Here is a 16,441-nt window from a genome sequence, read left to right on the forward strand (position 1 = left end):
CTTCTTTTCCCATCGCCTGAGTGTGATGAACAAGCCTACAGTGCAGTTAAATCTCTCCTCTCCAGTGTTATTTTTATAATGTAGTGACCTTTTAAGGAGAGATGAAAGAATGAGGCCTGCGCTCCGATCGATCAAACTCATAAATCCTTAATCCCACAGCGATGGGATCTGAGGAGACTTGTGAAAAGGGGCCAAACACCAAATGAAGGATCGGCGCCATTTGGACGGGCTTGAAAAGCTTGTTTGTTTGTATTTGTGAAGTCATATTTTCCAGTCTGGGTTAGAGAAAAAATCAAGAGTTGTTTAGAGTTATGGAACAGTTACTGCTGTCTGTCTACTGCCCGTCATTTATTTGGAAACTCATATTCAATTAGGTATTTGGCAGTTTACTGTGTTCGGGTGATTAGCCATGCTAACTAACCCTGCTACTTGGTTGTTTGGATGGAAAAGCTGGACTAGAGGTCAATCCATCAATTTGATCTAGACTGACTTTATCTCAATGAATATTTGATGGAATGCCATGCAATGTTGTCCATTCATGGTCCCCAGAGGATGAATCTTATTGAAGAGTGATTCCATGATGTGTCCTTAAGCGCCACATTTAAGATCCACTTTTGTGGTTTTGGGTAAAATTTCTCAACATCTAGCATTACCTGCCCAAGCCCGTCTTGACAGCTATGTGATCCTACACTTCATGATGAATACAACCAAAAAGAAAAAAAAAATTGACGAAGGGAAGGTGAGAAAAATGACGGTGCTCAACTGATACGTATCTTCTCCGCATCGAAAAAACAAAATAAATCAGACAGATATTTTCAAGGCCTGGTTCGTCTTTTGAAAATATACGGATCGGGACGCCAATCAGCTCATTTGGTAGAGTGTGCATCCCATGTACAGAAGCACTGTCCTTGCTGCAGCAGCCCCAGGTTCGCCAACAAGGTTTTGTGCTTCATCCCCCCTCTATCTGACCTTGTTTCCTGTCACCTCTGAAGCTGACCTATCAATAAAGCGATAAAAAGGCCAAAAAGACTGGGGTGAGGACGGGGGAAGGTGAGGTAGCACATGTAATCTTCAAGATTTCTGTACATTGTAATGAATACATCTTTATATCTAAGTGTTTTAACTATTATCTTATTCCTTATTTGCTTTTAATTTGTTGATATACTATTTGCTGCTGAGACTATGTTAATGTTAATGTGTAATGTCATGTTTGCAAAAATATTGTTTAAAATGTGCTGGATTATCAAGTCAATGAATGTCCACTGGTTGTTTAAAACAGCCTTCAAACAGACATCACCAGAGATCACCAGGATTAAAGGCAACATAACACACACACACATTTATCCTTTCAAGCTTGGACAAGAAAATCCTCATCCTCGACCATCTGCAACTCTCCGTGTATGTCTGCAGGGTTTCCTACTCACGACCAGAGGGAGCTCCTGCCTTGTGTGATGACCCCCGTGAACTTTGTCAGCCTCCTGGCGTCCACCTCGAACCACTGCAGCGGGTCATCCCTCCCAGCGCACCAGGCCCCATCATAGAGGTCATCTTCATAAAGGCCAGCCTGCAGGCCAGGGAATAGGATTTTAATCCCAGATGTGGACACACAAATACACAAGCAGTGTACGGTTCAGCTGGTAATGCCGACAACCTCTGCCTTTTTCTAGTTTTTGTTACAAATTCAATAAAGATTTTGTATTGCAGTGTACGCAGTGGCGAGGGTGTAGAACCCAGGAGCCAACAAGGTTTAGATCTTAATCTTTGACAATCTAAAATATGCTCCCTAGATAAGAATGTGTGCTACCATGATACATACAGGTACAGGATACATCACTCAAAGTTGACTAGATCGTATGTGAAGGGAGCGGACAGAAGCAAAACAAAGCCAGGGAAGTTACGGGAATGAACGCGGGACACATCTGTCGGACAGAGCTTTCCATTTCCCCGCATTCCTCAACTTTCTGCACCAGTTTGAGCATTTCACCGACGTAACGCGAGGACACACATGTTCACGACACTCGCTCGGTTCATCGGATGAAGATGTTTAACTAATTATAATGCATGAAGTGATACTATCTTCACGAAAAGCCCAGGCCGGTTGACACCGTCGGCTCAGGGCGAGATGTGTGAACAGTCACATCCTACGCTGACAGACCACATCGTTCATCATCTTCATCCGAAATGTAAACATGGCGATGACACGCCGCGCTGTACACGCTGAGTGCAGAATTTGGCGACCTCTTCATCAGAACTGTCGACTCTCTTTGATGTACAGCGGGAAACAGTGTCGGGCAATATGTGGAGCAGCTAATTATTTCAAGATAAACATGGAATAACTTCACACCTGCGTTTCCATATTAAAGGTACGTACTGTGAATTTAGAGGGGAGACGTCATTATTAAGTGATGATCTATGAAATTTATGAATTACAGTTAAGTTTTATGAACAGTATGAGTGTCAACAGTCACGAAAATGACTTTTGACACTTAAATACTGAAGTACTTAAGTGTCATTTTCGTGGGTCAATGCAGGAAGGGATGAGGTGGAGCCAACACACACACACATCTCACAAATGACAACATTTGGTGTGGCTCTGTGTTTGAAACAAGCTGGCATTAAATCCACACATAGAGAAAATCGAAAAAATAATCCCTTATTAAAGGAGAAGTTCGTAAAACCCTCCGAGGGGCTGAGAAGAAATGCAGCGTGTACAAGTTGTGTGCGTCGATAATGTTAGACCTTGTAAAAGGCCAGAGACATAGTTTAGCGTAGTACTTGGCAACAATGCATCCCATAAACACCCACATGTATAATAAATCAACCATAGTCATTACACACACACACACACACTTAAGCTGATTGGTTGGTGTGTTCTTGTGTGTGTGTCCGAACGATCGTTCTCTAAACGATGCCCTCTTTCAATTACTCGCAGACGGGAGAGGCAGGTGTTCAGCGTCCATGAAACAAATACCTTAAACAAAAATCTACATCTAATTAAGTGTTGAATGATTTGTGTTATCGGAATATTATTCCGCTGAGGGGGGCCTGTTGAATATGAAACCTCTCGGAGGAGAGATCTGAATGGAATATGGATGAGGTTTGGCCGTGGAGCGAGAGATTTGTTTTTTTTTTCGTGCCGATCCAGGTGCAGACGTTTGAACGAAACAAATCTGGCACATCTATCCCGTAACTCGCGCAAATGACTGCGTGCGTTTTGCTGCAGCACACAGTATTTAATTCTTCTAAACACTTCTGGAGAGTTCGTGCCATTTCGTTCCTGTTTCCTGTTGTTGTGCGTCTCCTCGTATCAAAAGGAGAAGCTAAATCTGCCACGGAGCTGTTGGTGTCTGGAATCTAAACAAACTGCAGCAGCCGCAAAAGTGGAAAGAAACCCCCGAGTTCACTGGACACCGGCCTGATTCAACAGGTCGACATCTGCTTTCCATGTTTGTTCTCCCGATTTACAGATAATTGTTCTCTCGAGCGGACGCTATCTCGGTCCGTCAGTGATCCCCGACGCACGGTCGCACACGGAGGTGCACACACAACCCAAACAATAAGCCCTTTTGTTTTGTTGATTTCCTGAAACATAATGCCTCGCCACGGTCTTGACTGAATTAGGAGCATGTGTGCGTGCGTGTGTGTTTCATTAATTGTGCAGCGCGGAGCAGAAGACGAGGCTCGCTGCAGACCGTACGCATTCTAATACCCTCACAGCACAGCTTGCACTAACAGGAAATACCTCTTCTTCCCAGATGCCAATCCTTTTTATTAGGTTTGGGGATGTGCCTTTGGTTTGATGGCAACGCTATTACTTTCTCTGTTGAGTAAGCCCTGAGGTATTAGAACGCGCCAAGAGCTGAAGCAGAATTATAATGTCGTCCACGTTGAGCTGAAGCAAAAAGCCGACGATGAACTTGACCCTGGAATTAAAAAAAAACTATCTCTCAATTATATTTTTGGCTTTGTCTGGAAAAAAACGCCTCCAAGCTGTTATGCAAGCCCCAACATTTCCTAACAAGCGTGCCCACGCTACTCCGACACTTTACATTCTCGTCTTACCTGGATGTTAAGACGACCTCTGTGCGCGCCAAGGCCGTAGCGTTTCGTGGTCGAGGCGTGGAGCTGGAAATCATCAATCTTCAGCGTCTCCAGTCCCATAGGAGGGCATTCTGGGTATAACGAGAATGAAGAATTGGCCTGCGTCGGTCAGTGTTATGTTTCATGTGTATTGCATTGCCCCAGCAGCATTCTGCACAGCGTTCACAGCTTCCTGCGTTTGTTAATAGCCAGACTCGACAGTAATGAGCAAACGTGTGAAGCAAACAAGACAGCAGCCGCACTCCGTTTGTTACCAAGGAGATTCTGGTAAAAGGGAGCTCTGTACAGAACGCCTGAAGTAGTCAACACATAGAGGTTAGTGAACTGTTTCATTCTAATAATGTGAAATACACAAATAAGAGCTAATTGTTCTGGTGGCGGCCATTATCAGCGTTGATGCTTCTTCTTCCTGCCTGCCAAAAAAAAAACAACTTGAACAGCTTGAATGGCATCAAACATTCCATACTCCTACGTATAAACAAATCATAAAAAGGTGAGTCCATGCGAGTAAAATGGAGTTTAATAGCGCAGCAGAGGCTTTGATATCTAATCTGCTATGAATTTCAAATCAATCGTCATAGTTGATTAATGACCGTATACCATGAACGCGTCCTTATTGTAATTTGGCAATGCACACCTGTCACAGCCATCTGACTGCAGCCTGCATGCATGATTAAATTGTTGAAATGACTAAAGCAATATCACGAAAGAGTGGGGGAACGGGGAATGGGGAAACTTGCAGCTACAGCTGCAGACCTGGCAGGCATGTTTAAAGGTAAAAAGATGTATAATGTAATCAAAGGAATGTCAGAAAGGGTTAGTGAATTCAAATGTGGTTTTCAGACGTTGTGAATCCACAGGTTGTAGGATGAGAAAACATGGTTGAATCATCTCGCTGATGCACATTTACAAAAACAGACACACCAGTGTGATTTATATTTACTGGAGTGCACACAAAACCTGATTTATAGAATGTAATCAAAAGGGAGATACGTGCTTTTGCAAATAAACCCTTCATATACTTACGTGCATGCCGGCTGTATGCTGAAACAGTGGTATGTATGCTGGATGAGTCAACTCATGAAAAACTGCCGGATCCTTCATAACTTTTTGCAGAACATATCTCTAGTTCTCAGCCATGTCGGCAGAATTAAATGTTGGCATTTTACCAAGGATGCGTTAAATTTGTATGTCTCATCCTTATCCAGGCGGTTGTCCCTGGCAACACAACAAATCCAGCCACCTGGTCAGGAACCCCACGCTTCACAGTCGGATGCCATGGGTGACCCTCCAGCGCTACGGCAATATAAATGGTGGGAAAGTCCAGGTCAAGGTGTGGTTAGTCTGGTCATTCAGTAGATCGTCCCTCCAGAGACCAGGGCTTTGTATCCCGTCTGTGACCGAGAGTCAAGCATGATTTGCTAGCTATAATCAAGTATTGTCTTCAACCTAGACATAATCAAACTGCAACAGTTTAAAAATGCTAATACCATTCCATAAGTGATAATATGTCTTACTATGTGAACTGTTTGTCAGCATGCTTTATTTTGAAAGTAACCAGAAGTTTCATATAATGTATTAGCGACAACTCGACCACTCAGCCCTTCACTTGAAAAACGAATGCAAGAATTACAGGTAGTGCGTCACAGTTTGAAGCTTGGGGGCACTGACCGAGCTGCCAAATTTGAGTTGCTGGGAGTGAGAACGTGCTGCCCCATCATCACCTCTCGTCAACACCTCCTTGTTCAGATGACATGTATGAGGAGACTTTTATGTCAGGGTCGAGGAGGGGGGTGGCAGTAGGGTGACAGCTCGGCGCGATGGCTGCCCGAGTGAGAGACGTACGTCTTTCAATAACTGCGAGCAGCAAACCGCTGGACACTTTTAACGAGATGCAGAGCAATTTTCCAGCTCTGAGTGAAAGGAAACTGGATCTTTCGGATGCAACATCAGGACAGTTTCCAGCCCCCCAAAAATTATATTTGAACAAGGAGGAGTTGTCTTTGTGGCAACAGAACCATTTTGAACCTAAAATGTCATCTTTTCCTAAACCCAACGAGAGAATAAACACAGCGTTGTCACAGCATGACATTTGAATTGAACATGATAGATAGAAGATAATAATGCATATCCCATATTGCCTTTTTTGTCTGGTTGTCTATTGAAGTCTCTGAGATGAAATAATCCAGATGAAATCACTGTGAGCTCATCAGTTTTGTTTTCCTCAGACGGAGGCTGAATTCTCCCGAGGACGCTGATTGTGATGTCTTATCAGCGGAGACGTGGCTGCTGTGAGGCGTAGCGCTGCGCTGTACGTGATGCCGCGGAGTTTGTGACCTCGATGCCTCGCTGTAGGCACGTTGTACAGTACAGCTCCATGTTTAGTCATTAGACATCCTGCAATGTAAATGATACTCAACATAACCTTATAGTTGCTTTGCCAGAGGCATTTTTGAGGCATGAAATCCACATCAGCTCCTTTTCCAATGTAAATAACATTGCTTTGAATCCTTTATTTTACCTTATTCTATTTTGGAAGTCCATTTTAACCACATGTTCATTACTCTCAGTGATGATACTGCACGAGTTATCTTACTCTGCAGGTATCCTCCCATCCCAAACCAAGGGATCCGCGTGATCATATGGCGGAAATTAGCAATTGTCAACATGAGGAACCATCTTGTAATTAACTCCACTTGCATGCCACTTATCCATCACCACCTGCTGTTGCCACATCAGTGGTTTGGCAGGCACGCGGCAGTATTCAAGGCACTCAGACTTTACTCTGGAAAAAAAGAATGTGGTCTTTAAAAGAAAAAAAGCTGCATATCATTTAAACATGTTCTGCTTTGATGCCGGGGGGGGGGGGGGGGGGGTTTGCAGTTGATTTGAACTAATGCCTGTCTTTAAGTAATCGCAGAAACGGAGACGTGTGTTCGCTATAAAAAGGGGTCTTTGTGTGAGATTGGCTCATCTTTTACACTACAATGGATATCACCCTGTGAGGGCCAAATGGGCAAATCAAGGTTGACGTGTGAAATCCCCCTGTGCCCGACGGCTCTTTGGGTCAGATCAAGCTGTTTGCAGACTTCCCTGGATCAAAGTCATGGAATTTCAGAGCAAGAATTTCCGATTGGGCATCGGTCTGTTTGCACATGCAGCATATGCTGCACATGTCGCTGTCATAGAGCCAGGACTGCCTTCACAAATGAACACCCAGGAGTTTAACAGGCACAAAGGAATTCTCTTACTGGCGATCTGGGCTTTTCGCCCTTTTTTACGGCAAGTGAATTTGGATATATAGTTGTGCAGTAAAAAAAACAAAACAATTTGATCCATAACGGAAGCTGGCTTTGCATTGAATAACTGTTCCAGAAGCCTGATATGTATGAGACGCTGACGACCGTCAATCACGCGCGCAGGATTTTCAGAGAAGCCGGAGACAAAGACGATCAGCATCCAAAATCCACACATGCATGGCACAATTTATGTTTGGTGCATAAAGCAAACATAGCTCGAAGGGAAAACAATTCCTGCAGTAAAACTGAAGTGTAAAAGTTGTTTAACAAGCCGTAGGCGAGGAAGAGTTCGCGTAGTAACAGCAACTCTATACAGCAGTAAAACACGTGTCCATCTACTTGTGCCTATATTTAAAATCATCCCTGGAATCAGACACATACTGTAAGTCCTGCGGCTCTCTGAGTGCAGCGATCACAACATATTAGGGACAAGCCGGCCCCTCGAAGCAGCCCAAAAGGATAAAGGTTAGCGGGCCAAAGAAATGGATGGGTGCCTGCCATGTTGCGTAGCCCTAAATCACTATCACCATCTGCATGCAATGCTTCTCAGGAGGACCCACACTGGAGCACAGCATCTGGCTTCAACTGTGATGTGTAGTAGAAATGACAAAGCGGATGGTTCGATGGTGCTGTGTGTTGCTATTTAGGCCACGTGCCATGGGAGACACGCTGAGGCCAAAAAAACAATTTCCAGGATCAAAGTTCGGTCATGTGTCACAAGTTCAGATTTACACATCTGGAGGTACAGTACTGACATTCCTTGAAGTGTATGATTTATTCATATCATAATGCATATGGACAGTTAACTGCTCTCAAACAAAGAGCTCTCTTTTTAACAACATTACATCTTTGAGGAAACAAGCTTGAGGAGCAACAATCTAAACAGGAGTGGTGTCTAAATATAAGATATTAAAGAGAGGCCAAGTAACTTTGAGCAAATGTAGAATACTGGTACATTGGATTTTTAGTCTTGATTTCTAGTTTGGCTCATGTGCCAAGCCCCCAGGAAGAGTGCTGGGCTTGAAATCCATTTTGACATAGTGGCCAAACAGTGGAACAAAAGAACACTTTTTCCTGTGGGCTTCCATTGCTGTAACTCTGTGGACCCTTTTTTTGAGTGTCACTATCCTCACAAAGTGACTCGTTTCAACATCAGAATTGTATCGATTCGCTCAGATAACATTTGGAAAGTATAAAGCAGAGACACAATTAAATTGTTTTTTCCCCGTAAAAGTCAGCAGAGAGCTAAAGCTAGCTGCTAGCCACCTTTAATGGTAGCACATGCAGGAAATGACAGAAATGTCTGATGGTGATGTAAGGTGTGTTTTCGTCTTTCTTTATCTTTGTCATATCAAAATCTTTTGCTGTGATAATTTACAAAACAGTGTTAACAGTAACATCATTTAAATAAAATGACTTGGGATCAACCAATGACAACCCTCTGACATCATCAGTTAGTTGCTCCTACACTTCCTTAAAAGCGAACTTTTCCAATTCCAGTTCCAGTTCTTAGAATTGAACAGAATCGTCAGTAAAACTTAACAAAGAATTTAAAAATACTGAATGTCTTTAAGTATCGCATTGTCTATAGACATTGAACTAGAGTTTTAAAAACATTAGCTAACATAAGAGACTTGTTGTACCAGACTATAGGCTATACAAGGCAAATCTTTTTCTCCGTATGTAATTTAGCAACAAGACATGTTATTTTCAATAAAAATTCTCTCATCTTTTAATTTGTAAGAACTTGCATAGTGTCTCTTAAACAACATCTTGATGTGACTCATCCTCTGAGTCATCGTTGCACATCTTCAGCTGCACATCAACCTATGTTACAGTTTCTCCATTTCGACAGGCCAATCTGTCAAAAACTCCAATGTTTCACATTCGAATCAGCCTCTGCAGCTTGACTGTGCACATGTTACAAACTGTGATGTCTGCGCGGAAACATCTTGTTTACGGTCGCGTCTGATGGGAGCGATGAATGAGCTGTAAGAACATCCGCTGAATGGAGCTTTGTGGCTGGTCTCAGAGACCCTGTTTAATGAATTCCCCGTCGATTTGGTGTTTGTGGCTGTAGCAAGTCTCTGAGTTTCTGCACCTTCAACGATGGCTTGTTAATTAAAAAAAAAAGGGAGGCTAAACAGTTTCTAAATCTGAGTAATGAACTTGTTACATAGAAGGTGTGTGATTTTTGTGACCTGGATAAATCAGCTGCTACCAGGAGACGCTGAAACAAACTTGGAAAACAGATTTGGTATTGAGTCACAGTCGCAGCCGTGAAAACATGATTTTGGGAGCCCGAGCCTTCCAGACTTTGACTGTGTGGGTGTCTTTGTGCCAGGCGTGTCGGCATGTCGAGGTCCCATTTTCCAACATGCAAGAAAAATCCAACTTTCTGTTCCCGCGCCCGAGTGCCAAATTAAAAAATGGCAGCCTCTCCGTCTGTCTCAGTAGGTTTCCTCACAATAGTCTTAACATAAACACATCAATTCACAGTTGGCCACCACAGCCACTCTTTTTAACCTCCCCGCGTTATTAAATACAGCTTCCCTTTAAGCAAGAGCTTTCTGACACTGTAAATAAGTATAATAAGGGCGATATCGGAGCTGTGGAAAGTCTGAGGTCAAAAGCACACGGGCTCTGCCCCGAAATCACGATTTAAGTCGAGTAAGTTTAATCTGTCATCGACGTGACAGGAAGGCTACCGGGGCATCCTGGCTCCGGTTTAGCAAATATACTCTGATCCATGGAAACCAAACACAATGCTTCACAGGCAAAGAGGACATCAGTGCCTCTGTGGCTCTGCTCTGAATGGATCGTTTTTATCCTGCCAGACTTTTTTGCTCTCAGGGAGCAAAAAAAAAAAAAAAATCCTGCTTTCTGAAAACTCTTCTCCAAAAATATTTGTCATCTCGACTGCTCCCACGAAAGCGGAGAAACGATCGCTGCACCTCGGAGGGGAAGATGAATTTTATGAGGTCATGAATTTCCCATAACAAGTGAGAGCGACATCGATTGCTCACTCACCCTGTTTGAGCGCGCTGTAGTGTCCTTCTCCCTCCGAGATGCTGTTCGGGGTTTTCAGGGGGCTCTTCTTGGTCTTCTCTGCCTTTTTGTTGGCCGTTTTCACTGAGGGAAGGAAATGACATTAATGCAGGGATGGATATTACACTGGAAAAACTAATGAATGAATGCAAGGTGTTTCTTGCGTGTCATGAGTAAAATATCTGCAGTGGAACGAGTGAAAACTGTCTGAAACGAGACTTGTTTATGGGGTCTTTTACAGGTCGAATCACCTTCAAAACTGCTGACTCACTGTTGTCTACATAAGAGAGGGAAAACGAAAAATTGTTGACACAGGAAAAAAAATAAAAAATAAAAAAAGCTTTGGCTGGATTAAGTCCAACACATATGGATAGATTCAAGATCGGGGACTGAACCAAGAGACAATCTCTGGGCACTGAATTTGAAAACGTTTAACTCTTACATGCCGTTACAGTCAATGCCAATGCTGCTTTTTCAATTTGCGCCCCCTCATTTCTTTTAACAACAGTAATATATAAGTAAAGTGCCTCCAGGTTTTTCGAATCAGTCGTGGACATGTCGCTGGGTGGGTGCAGGGAGTCGCATTGCATAAGCTGAAGATGGACGAGAGCAATATGTGCGTGTGCTCTTTATCTGACTGAGTGTCAGGGCGGGATAGGCCCCCACATGATAACGATCCCTCCTCACATCTGAAAGTCTTTATCCGTGTCTCATTCTAGGAACAGGTTAAATCCTCATCAGCGCTCCGAGCCGCAGATGTGGTCGGGCGTTAACGGATAGAGGAGGTTTTGAGATATGATCATCTAGACGGTGGTGAGGTTGCAGGCGATACTCACGGCTATTTCAAGGTGGTCCAAAGTAGTAATAACTGAATAAAAACAACAAGTACATGCCCTGTTTTTTAAAAAATGCTAAACAAGTTAAACATGTTGAAGCAGCAACTTGCACTCAATAATGAAAAAGTTTCAGAGATTTAAGTCTTTAGGTGCTGTAACATGTTCGAGTTAATGTAAAAATACTAAATTTTAAAGGTTTTTCATGCTTTTTATGGTAAACAAAAGTCTACAAAATCGAGAGTGAATGTGTTTTTCACCATAAAATTACATGAAAACTAAAAAGGCACTCAGTAGAGTGCATACCTTTGCCAAGGCCCAACAGTCCCCTTTAATTCAACATTGTCTAATCCAATATTCAAATAAAACATAATAAACTAGATGCATGTTATAGATATATAGATTATAGATGGACAAAATCTCAAATCATTTAAGAACCATGACCTCAAAACTGCTCCTAAAATCACTGTACATTCATTCGTAGTTTCTTGTTTTTCAATCATCAGCTGGTGAATGTACATCCAATAATCGCTATTTTTTTAGCTCTGTTTTTGGTCTCCACCAACAACTGCCAGCTCCAACTGCTAAATGCTCACATATGTTCATCACCAGCTAGTTGCTAACTATGTCTGCGTGCTCCCTGGTACAGAGCAGGCAGCACTCAGTGGGTTTGTGGCAGTTATTTTCTGAAAAGGGAGATAAGATTGAACCAAAGTAGTAGATTAATGGAATGCAACACCAAAACAATGAGCTTAAAGGCGCTAAAATGACAGCAGGGCAGCGTGATAATTATCTTAGGATTTGTCACCATGATTGAGCGATTTAACATTGCACAGTTATTTGAGCCACTGTTGCTCAAAACATTTATGAGTCCAGTGCCTCCATTACATTTTTAGTAACTTCCTGCCTGTGATTAAGATTTTCCACTTTTTGTTCAAACGTCAACTGGCACGATTTTAAAAATAATTCGATAATGATGAATTTTAATATAAAAGTCCTTGCAGTTTATATTCACAGACCTGTAAAAATAACACTTCATCTTGTTAATAAGATGCAGTGTGGTGGAAGAAGCTCTGAGTGGCTGTTATCACTGTTATTCTTCCCCGTAGTCCCACCTGCAGCAGGTAACCCTGCCGAGACACGTGAGTCCGCGTGCCTGAAACATGAGGTCACCGTCGACGCAGCTGCTCTAAATTATCCGCCACCGACCAACCAGAGGCCCTCACGCCGGTTGCTGTCCTCCAATCACCCTGCAGGATCTCAAACATACCTACAAACCTGCTACTGCATGTGCTCGGAGTCCCACACACAGAGATCTATACATGCTCCATATGAGCGAAACGGAACCACCGCTGCGTCTAACTTAGAAAAACGTGGATTTCACGTGCTCTGGCTTCAACGCGTAACGCGGTCCTGACCTCGGCCGCGTGCGAGGCTGTCGATTCCACTGTTGTGCAGGAGATACATGGGAACATGGCTCTGATCTATGAGGGGGAATGAGGAAAGGGGGACTACCTGCGGAGGTCAATGTTGATGTTTTCACTCTGCAAATCCATCACCATGTGAATTGAATTCAGCTGCTCCTCTGAAGTCCCTGAAATGTTCTGTTTGAACTCACCATCATGCGGTGTGAGCTTGTGAGGGGAAAAAGCGGATCAGCAGTAACTTTCTAGGCACTAACCTTCGATGTCCAGCTTTCAGCTTTATGTTGTGTGACAAATTTTGCTTAGACAAGCGCCAGCTGACACAAAGAGCCCCACAAGCAGGTCTTATTTCTGTTGATTTTAGCCTTTTTACTGGTTAATGCCAAAGCAAGTCCTGTCATGTTTATTTTATTGAAACCTACCTAAACACATGTACTACTATCATTAAATCTGTGTGCATGCAACTATGCAAAAGAACAGTTATCTGTACGTCCCCTCAGATATATTAATAGTGAAGTCAAGAGCCCGTTTTGAAAAGTAAAGCAAGAAAGTACACATATTCCGATCTTAAGAAGTTGTTTAAAAAATTAATATTCACGTATAGCACAGATACCTGAAAAATCTACTCCCACCTCTGGATATCAGAAACCTCTGGATAGAAGAAAAAATACCCCTCAAAAAGGCAAATAAAGCAGGAACTGTTTATTTATTCAGTGCACTGTGGTGTCAGTTTCACAGAATTTGACAAATTGAATAAACCAATGTCTAAAAACAATGCACACAGCGTTAGCTAAGTGCCTCTTGAACACACACACACACACACACACACACTGTCTGCAGCTTGTCCACGTGTGCCATCATTCCAGTGTAAAATGGCCATAAACTGGCGAAAGCCCGAAACGGCAGAAAGCAGAACAGCTCTGGAGTCAAAATTCTTAAACAAAGGACGAGAATGTGCCTCAAATGGATTTTACATCACAACAAAAGTCAAGTTAGCGGAGGGGGATCTGCTCGGAGCGCCCGCATGTTTCGATAAAGTCGTCGATATTTGGCACCAGTGGTGACACGATACATCTCTTCCTCTTGCGATACGATATATTGCCCTATCGATAGTTTGTACCACCTGTGCTCGTGAGGTAACTTCAGAAGTTTCAGCACACGTTGCAGCTTAGAAACCCCTTCGGTCAGATTTTTAAAAATCATTATTGCTGATTGATTCCCCTGGCACTCAAGTAAGATTTCTCAAGTAAGAATAAAGTTTTACCACTGAGAGCTTCAGACTGAACACTTTCTCAAGAGATGAGAGCTCTTTTACCTGATTTTGTATCATCGGTGGTCTTATCCGTCTGCCTGCCCCCCTTTGCCACTTTCTTGCCAGGGTTCTGGCTGGGGTGCTCACGGCTCCTGTCAGGTATCGAGGCCACAGGCTTCTCCAGCATTTGGACCTGGTTGTACTGTTCTCTCGTCAGCAGCTCCTGCATGTAGTAATCCTCATCCTCACTGGCACGGCTGAGGTCTGCCAGCCCCGCGAGGAGCCCCAGCAGAGCCAGGGGGGTTAGGAGGCTGAGGCGCTGTCTTGTCATGACCCAGAGGGGGGATTATCTCCAGCTGTGAGCCGCGGTGCCGTCTCCAGAGGAGCCTGCTGCTGCTGCCGGACTGCGTCCCATCAACTGCTCCCCTTCCTCTCCCTTCCCACTCCGACACGGGGAGTTCACAAAGTTCTCAGAGCGCTCCAAGTCACTGACGAAAGCAGCGGAGCCAGAGGGTCCATGGACGCCTCAGCCTGGGAAAAATGCAGTGAGGGAGGGAGACACACAGAGGGAAGAGGCAGGGAGGACAGACAGTGCAGATCTCTTTCTTTATAGATGCTGGCAGGTGACTGAAAAAGAAAGCATTTTTTCTGTCTCCCTCTCAGATTCAAACCAGTCGAGGCTGCTGACACAATGCAGAGTCACTTTATTTGGTGTGGGCAGAAGCGAAATGGGGATAGACGTCTCTGCGGGTAACAACGTATTGACACATTTAGGATCTGCTTTCATCTCCATCTCCTCCCACTTTGTCTGGGGGGCAGGCGAGGCTCTCTGCAAGCAGAATAAAGTTTTGTTCTCGCCTGCAGGAAAAAATCAACACGGAAGCAGCTTTGAACCAGTTTGTGATTCTGTGTATCCAAAGGAGAAGCAGAGGGCGAGCTTCCTCACCCATGCAGGGGGTGTGTTCTGAAACCCCCAAAACTGGAACGCAAGCAATCTCGGATCTTGCCGTGCGTGCAGCTGCTGGTTAGTTAGTTAAAGCGCACTGTGGTATCTCCTCACCGGGAAGGATGATTAACTTGTTGCTCTTCCTCAAGCTGCCCTCATTTTGCAGAGCGAGGCTGTTCCCGCTCGCGGCCGAACCCTGTTTGGACTCGGCGGTAATTTACACATTACTAGAGCAAACTCTCGGCGGAGCGTCCAGGCATGTTCCAACGCAGGGATGGAGCGTTGCCCTGTGTGTCACAGCTCATCACGTCAACGCTGTCTGTTCCTCACGAAGCTCTTTCATCCCCTTTTGACTAACGACTGCTGCAGCCGATGGAGGCACACATTTGCGGGGGGGAAAAGACGATAACAGAGCCCCCCCCCCCCCCCCCAAAAAAAAAGCCAGCAGTCAAACTGACACCCTCCTGATTGAAACCGTATTCTGTCAGCTGCAGAAGATTAATCTTGGTAAAAGATGAAGGTTTCATCACGGAGAGCCCGACCGTTGTTTGGGATTCATTCGGACTCATTGCCAAGCAAAGAAAATGTCTGGCCTCGGGCTTAAAAGACTCGCTCATAGGGAGAAGTGGGATTTCGTGGAGCCATTCGCACGACTAATAAGTACAGCTTTTGACATTTCATCAACCTGAGGCAAGACAAACTAAAGCAAACATAACAATCCTTTAACAAGCGCCAGTGCCCCGCCTGGACTCTGCCCAATTTAAATACACTGGTTCATTACACATAACTGATGTGGAAAGACATCGCGCTCAGAAAAAGTCCAAAAAGGTTGTGCAGAGCTCCGACTTTACACCTGAGACCGAGCGGGCCTAAAGGACACTGAGGCTGCGGGCCAATCACGGGAAAAAGAACAGGATCCTGAGTGGGTGGACAGCTCGAGGCTCGGCTGGCACGGCCGCTCTCCCAGCGGACAGGCATCCGCCGCTCGCCCACTCTTCGTCCAGACTACACCCATCCTGATGCGTCTAAGGAGGGAGGGAACGGAAGGAGGGTTGAGGCAGCCGACAGAGCTGTGGCGTTTTGTTTTTTTTTTACCTCAAAGGCTTTGGAGACACAAAATAGCCCCTTACCGCCTCCCTGCACACCTCAAAACAAGCGTTACTCCCAGAGTGTCAGGTTTCTCTGAAGTGCACGACTACGCTGCGGCTGCGATGCCTCCAGAGACGGGTCTGCATTACAGGAGCGATTACTTTGTGGCGTGGTGAGGGATTTTTTTTGAGAAACAGTGGCTGAACACAAGCACCTCTGCGCCTGTTTTAAGACGCTGACAGATTTGTGTGTTTGCGGCCTGAGGACGGGGAACCCAGTGAGTTGCGATGCGGCTCGTTTTGAGGAAAGTTTCAGTTCGGCCGGGATCTTAACTCTCGGTCTCAAACAAGTTCTGTTGTCCAATACCCATTACTCTCTTTTATAAATGTACAAAAACACCAGAGCATTTTTTACTACTTCCTGCTCGGTCTCCTCTGACTCAGTTTATT

At 44.4% G+C, this 16,441-nt stretch overlaps 1 protein-coding gene across 1 annotated transcript in view; it reads right to left on the reverse strand.

Moving 5' to 3' along the window:
- The window catches only part of cpxm2 (carboxypeptidase X (M14 family), member 2), a 33,748-nt gene extending 19,049 nt beyond the window's left edge, over positions 1-14,699 (reverse strand). The window contains exons 1-4 of the mRNA XM_030399268.1: positions 14,021-14,699; positions 10,431-10,532; positions 4,063-4,172; positions 1,425-1,564 (exon numbers count right to left, since the gene is read on the reverse strand). Coding sequence (XP_030255128.1) covers positions 1,425-1,564; positions 4,063-4,172; positions 10,431-10,532; positions 14,021-14,288 — 620 coding nt within the window. The 5' untranslated portion in view covers positions 14,289-14,699. The remainder of the gene's footprint in view (positions 1-1,424; positions 1,565-4,062; positions 4,173-10,430; positions 10,533-14,020) is intronic.
- Between the last annotated feature and the right edge of the window lie 1,742 nt (positions 14,700-16,441).

Source organism: Sparus aurata, chromosome 20, assembly GCF_900880675.1.
Source record: "Sparus aurata chromosome 20, fSpaAur1.1, whole genome shotgun sequence".
Taxonomy (NCBI): domain Eukaryota; kingdom Metazoa; phylum Chordata; class Actinopteri; order Spariformes; family Sparidae; genus Sparus; species Sparus aurata.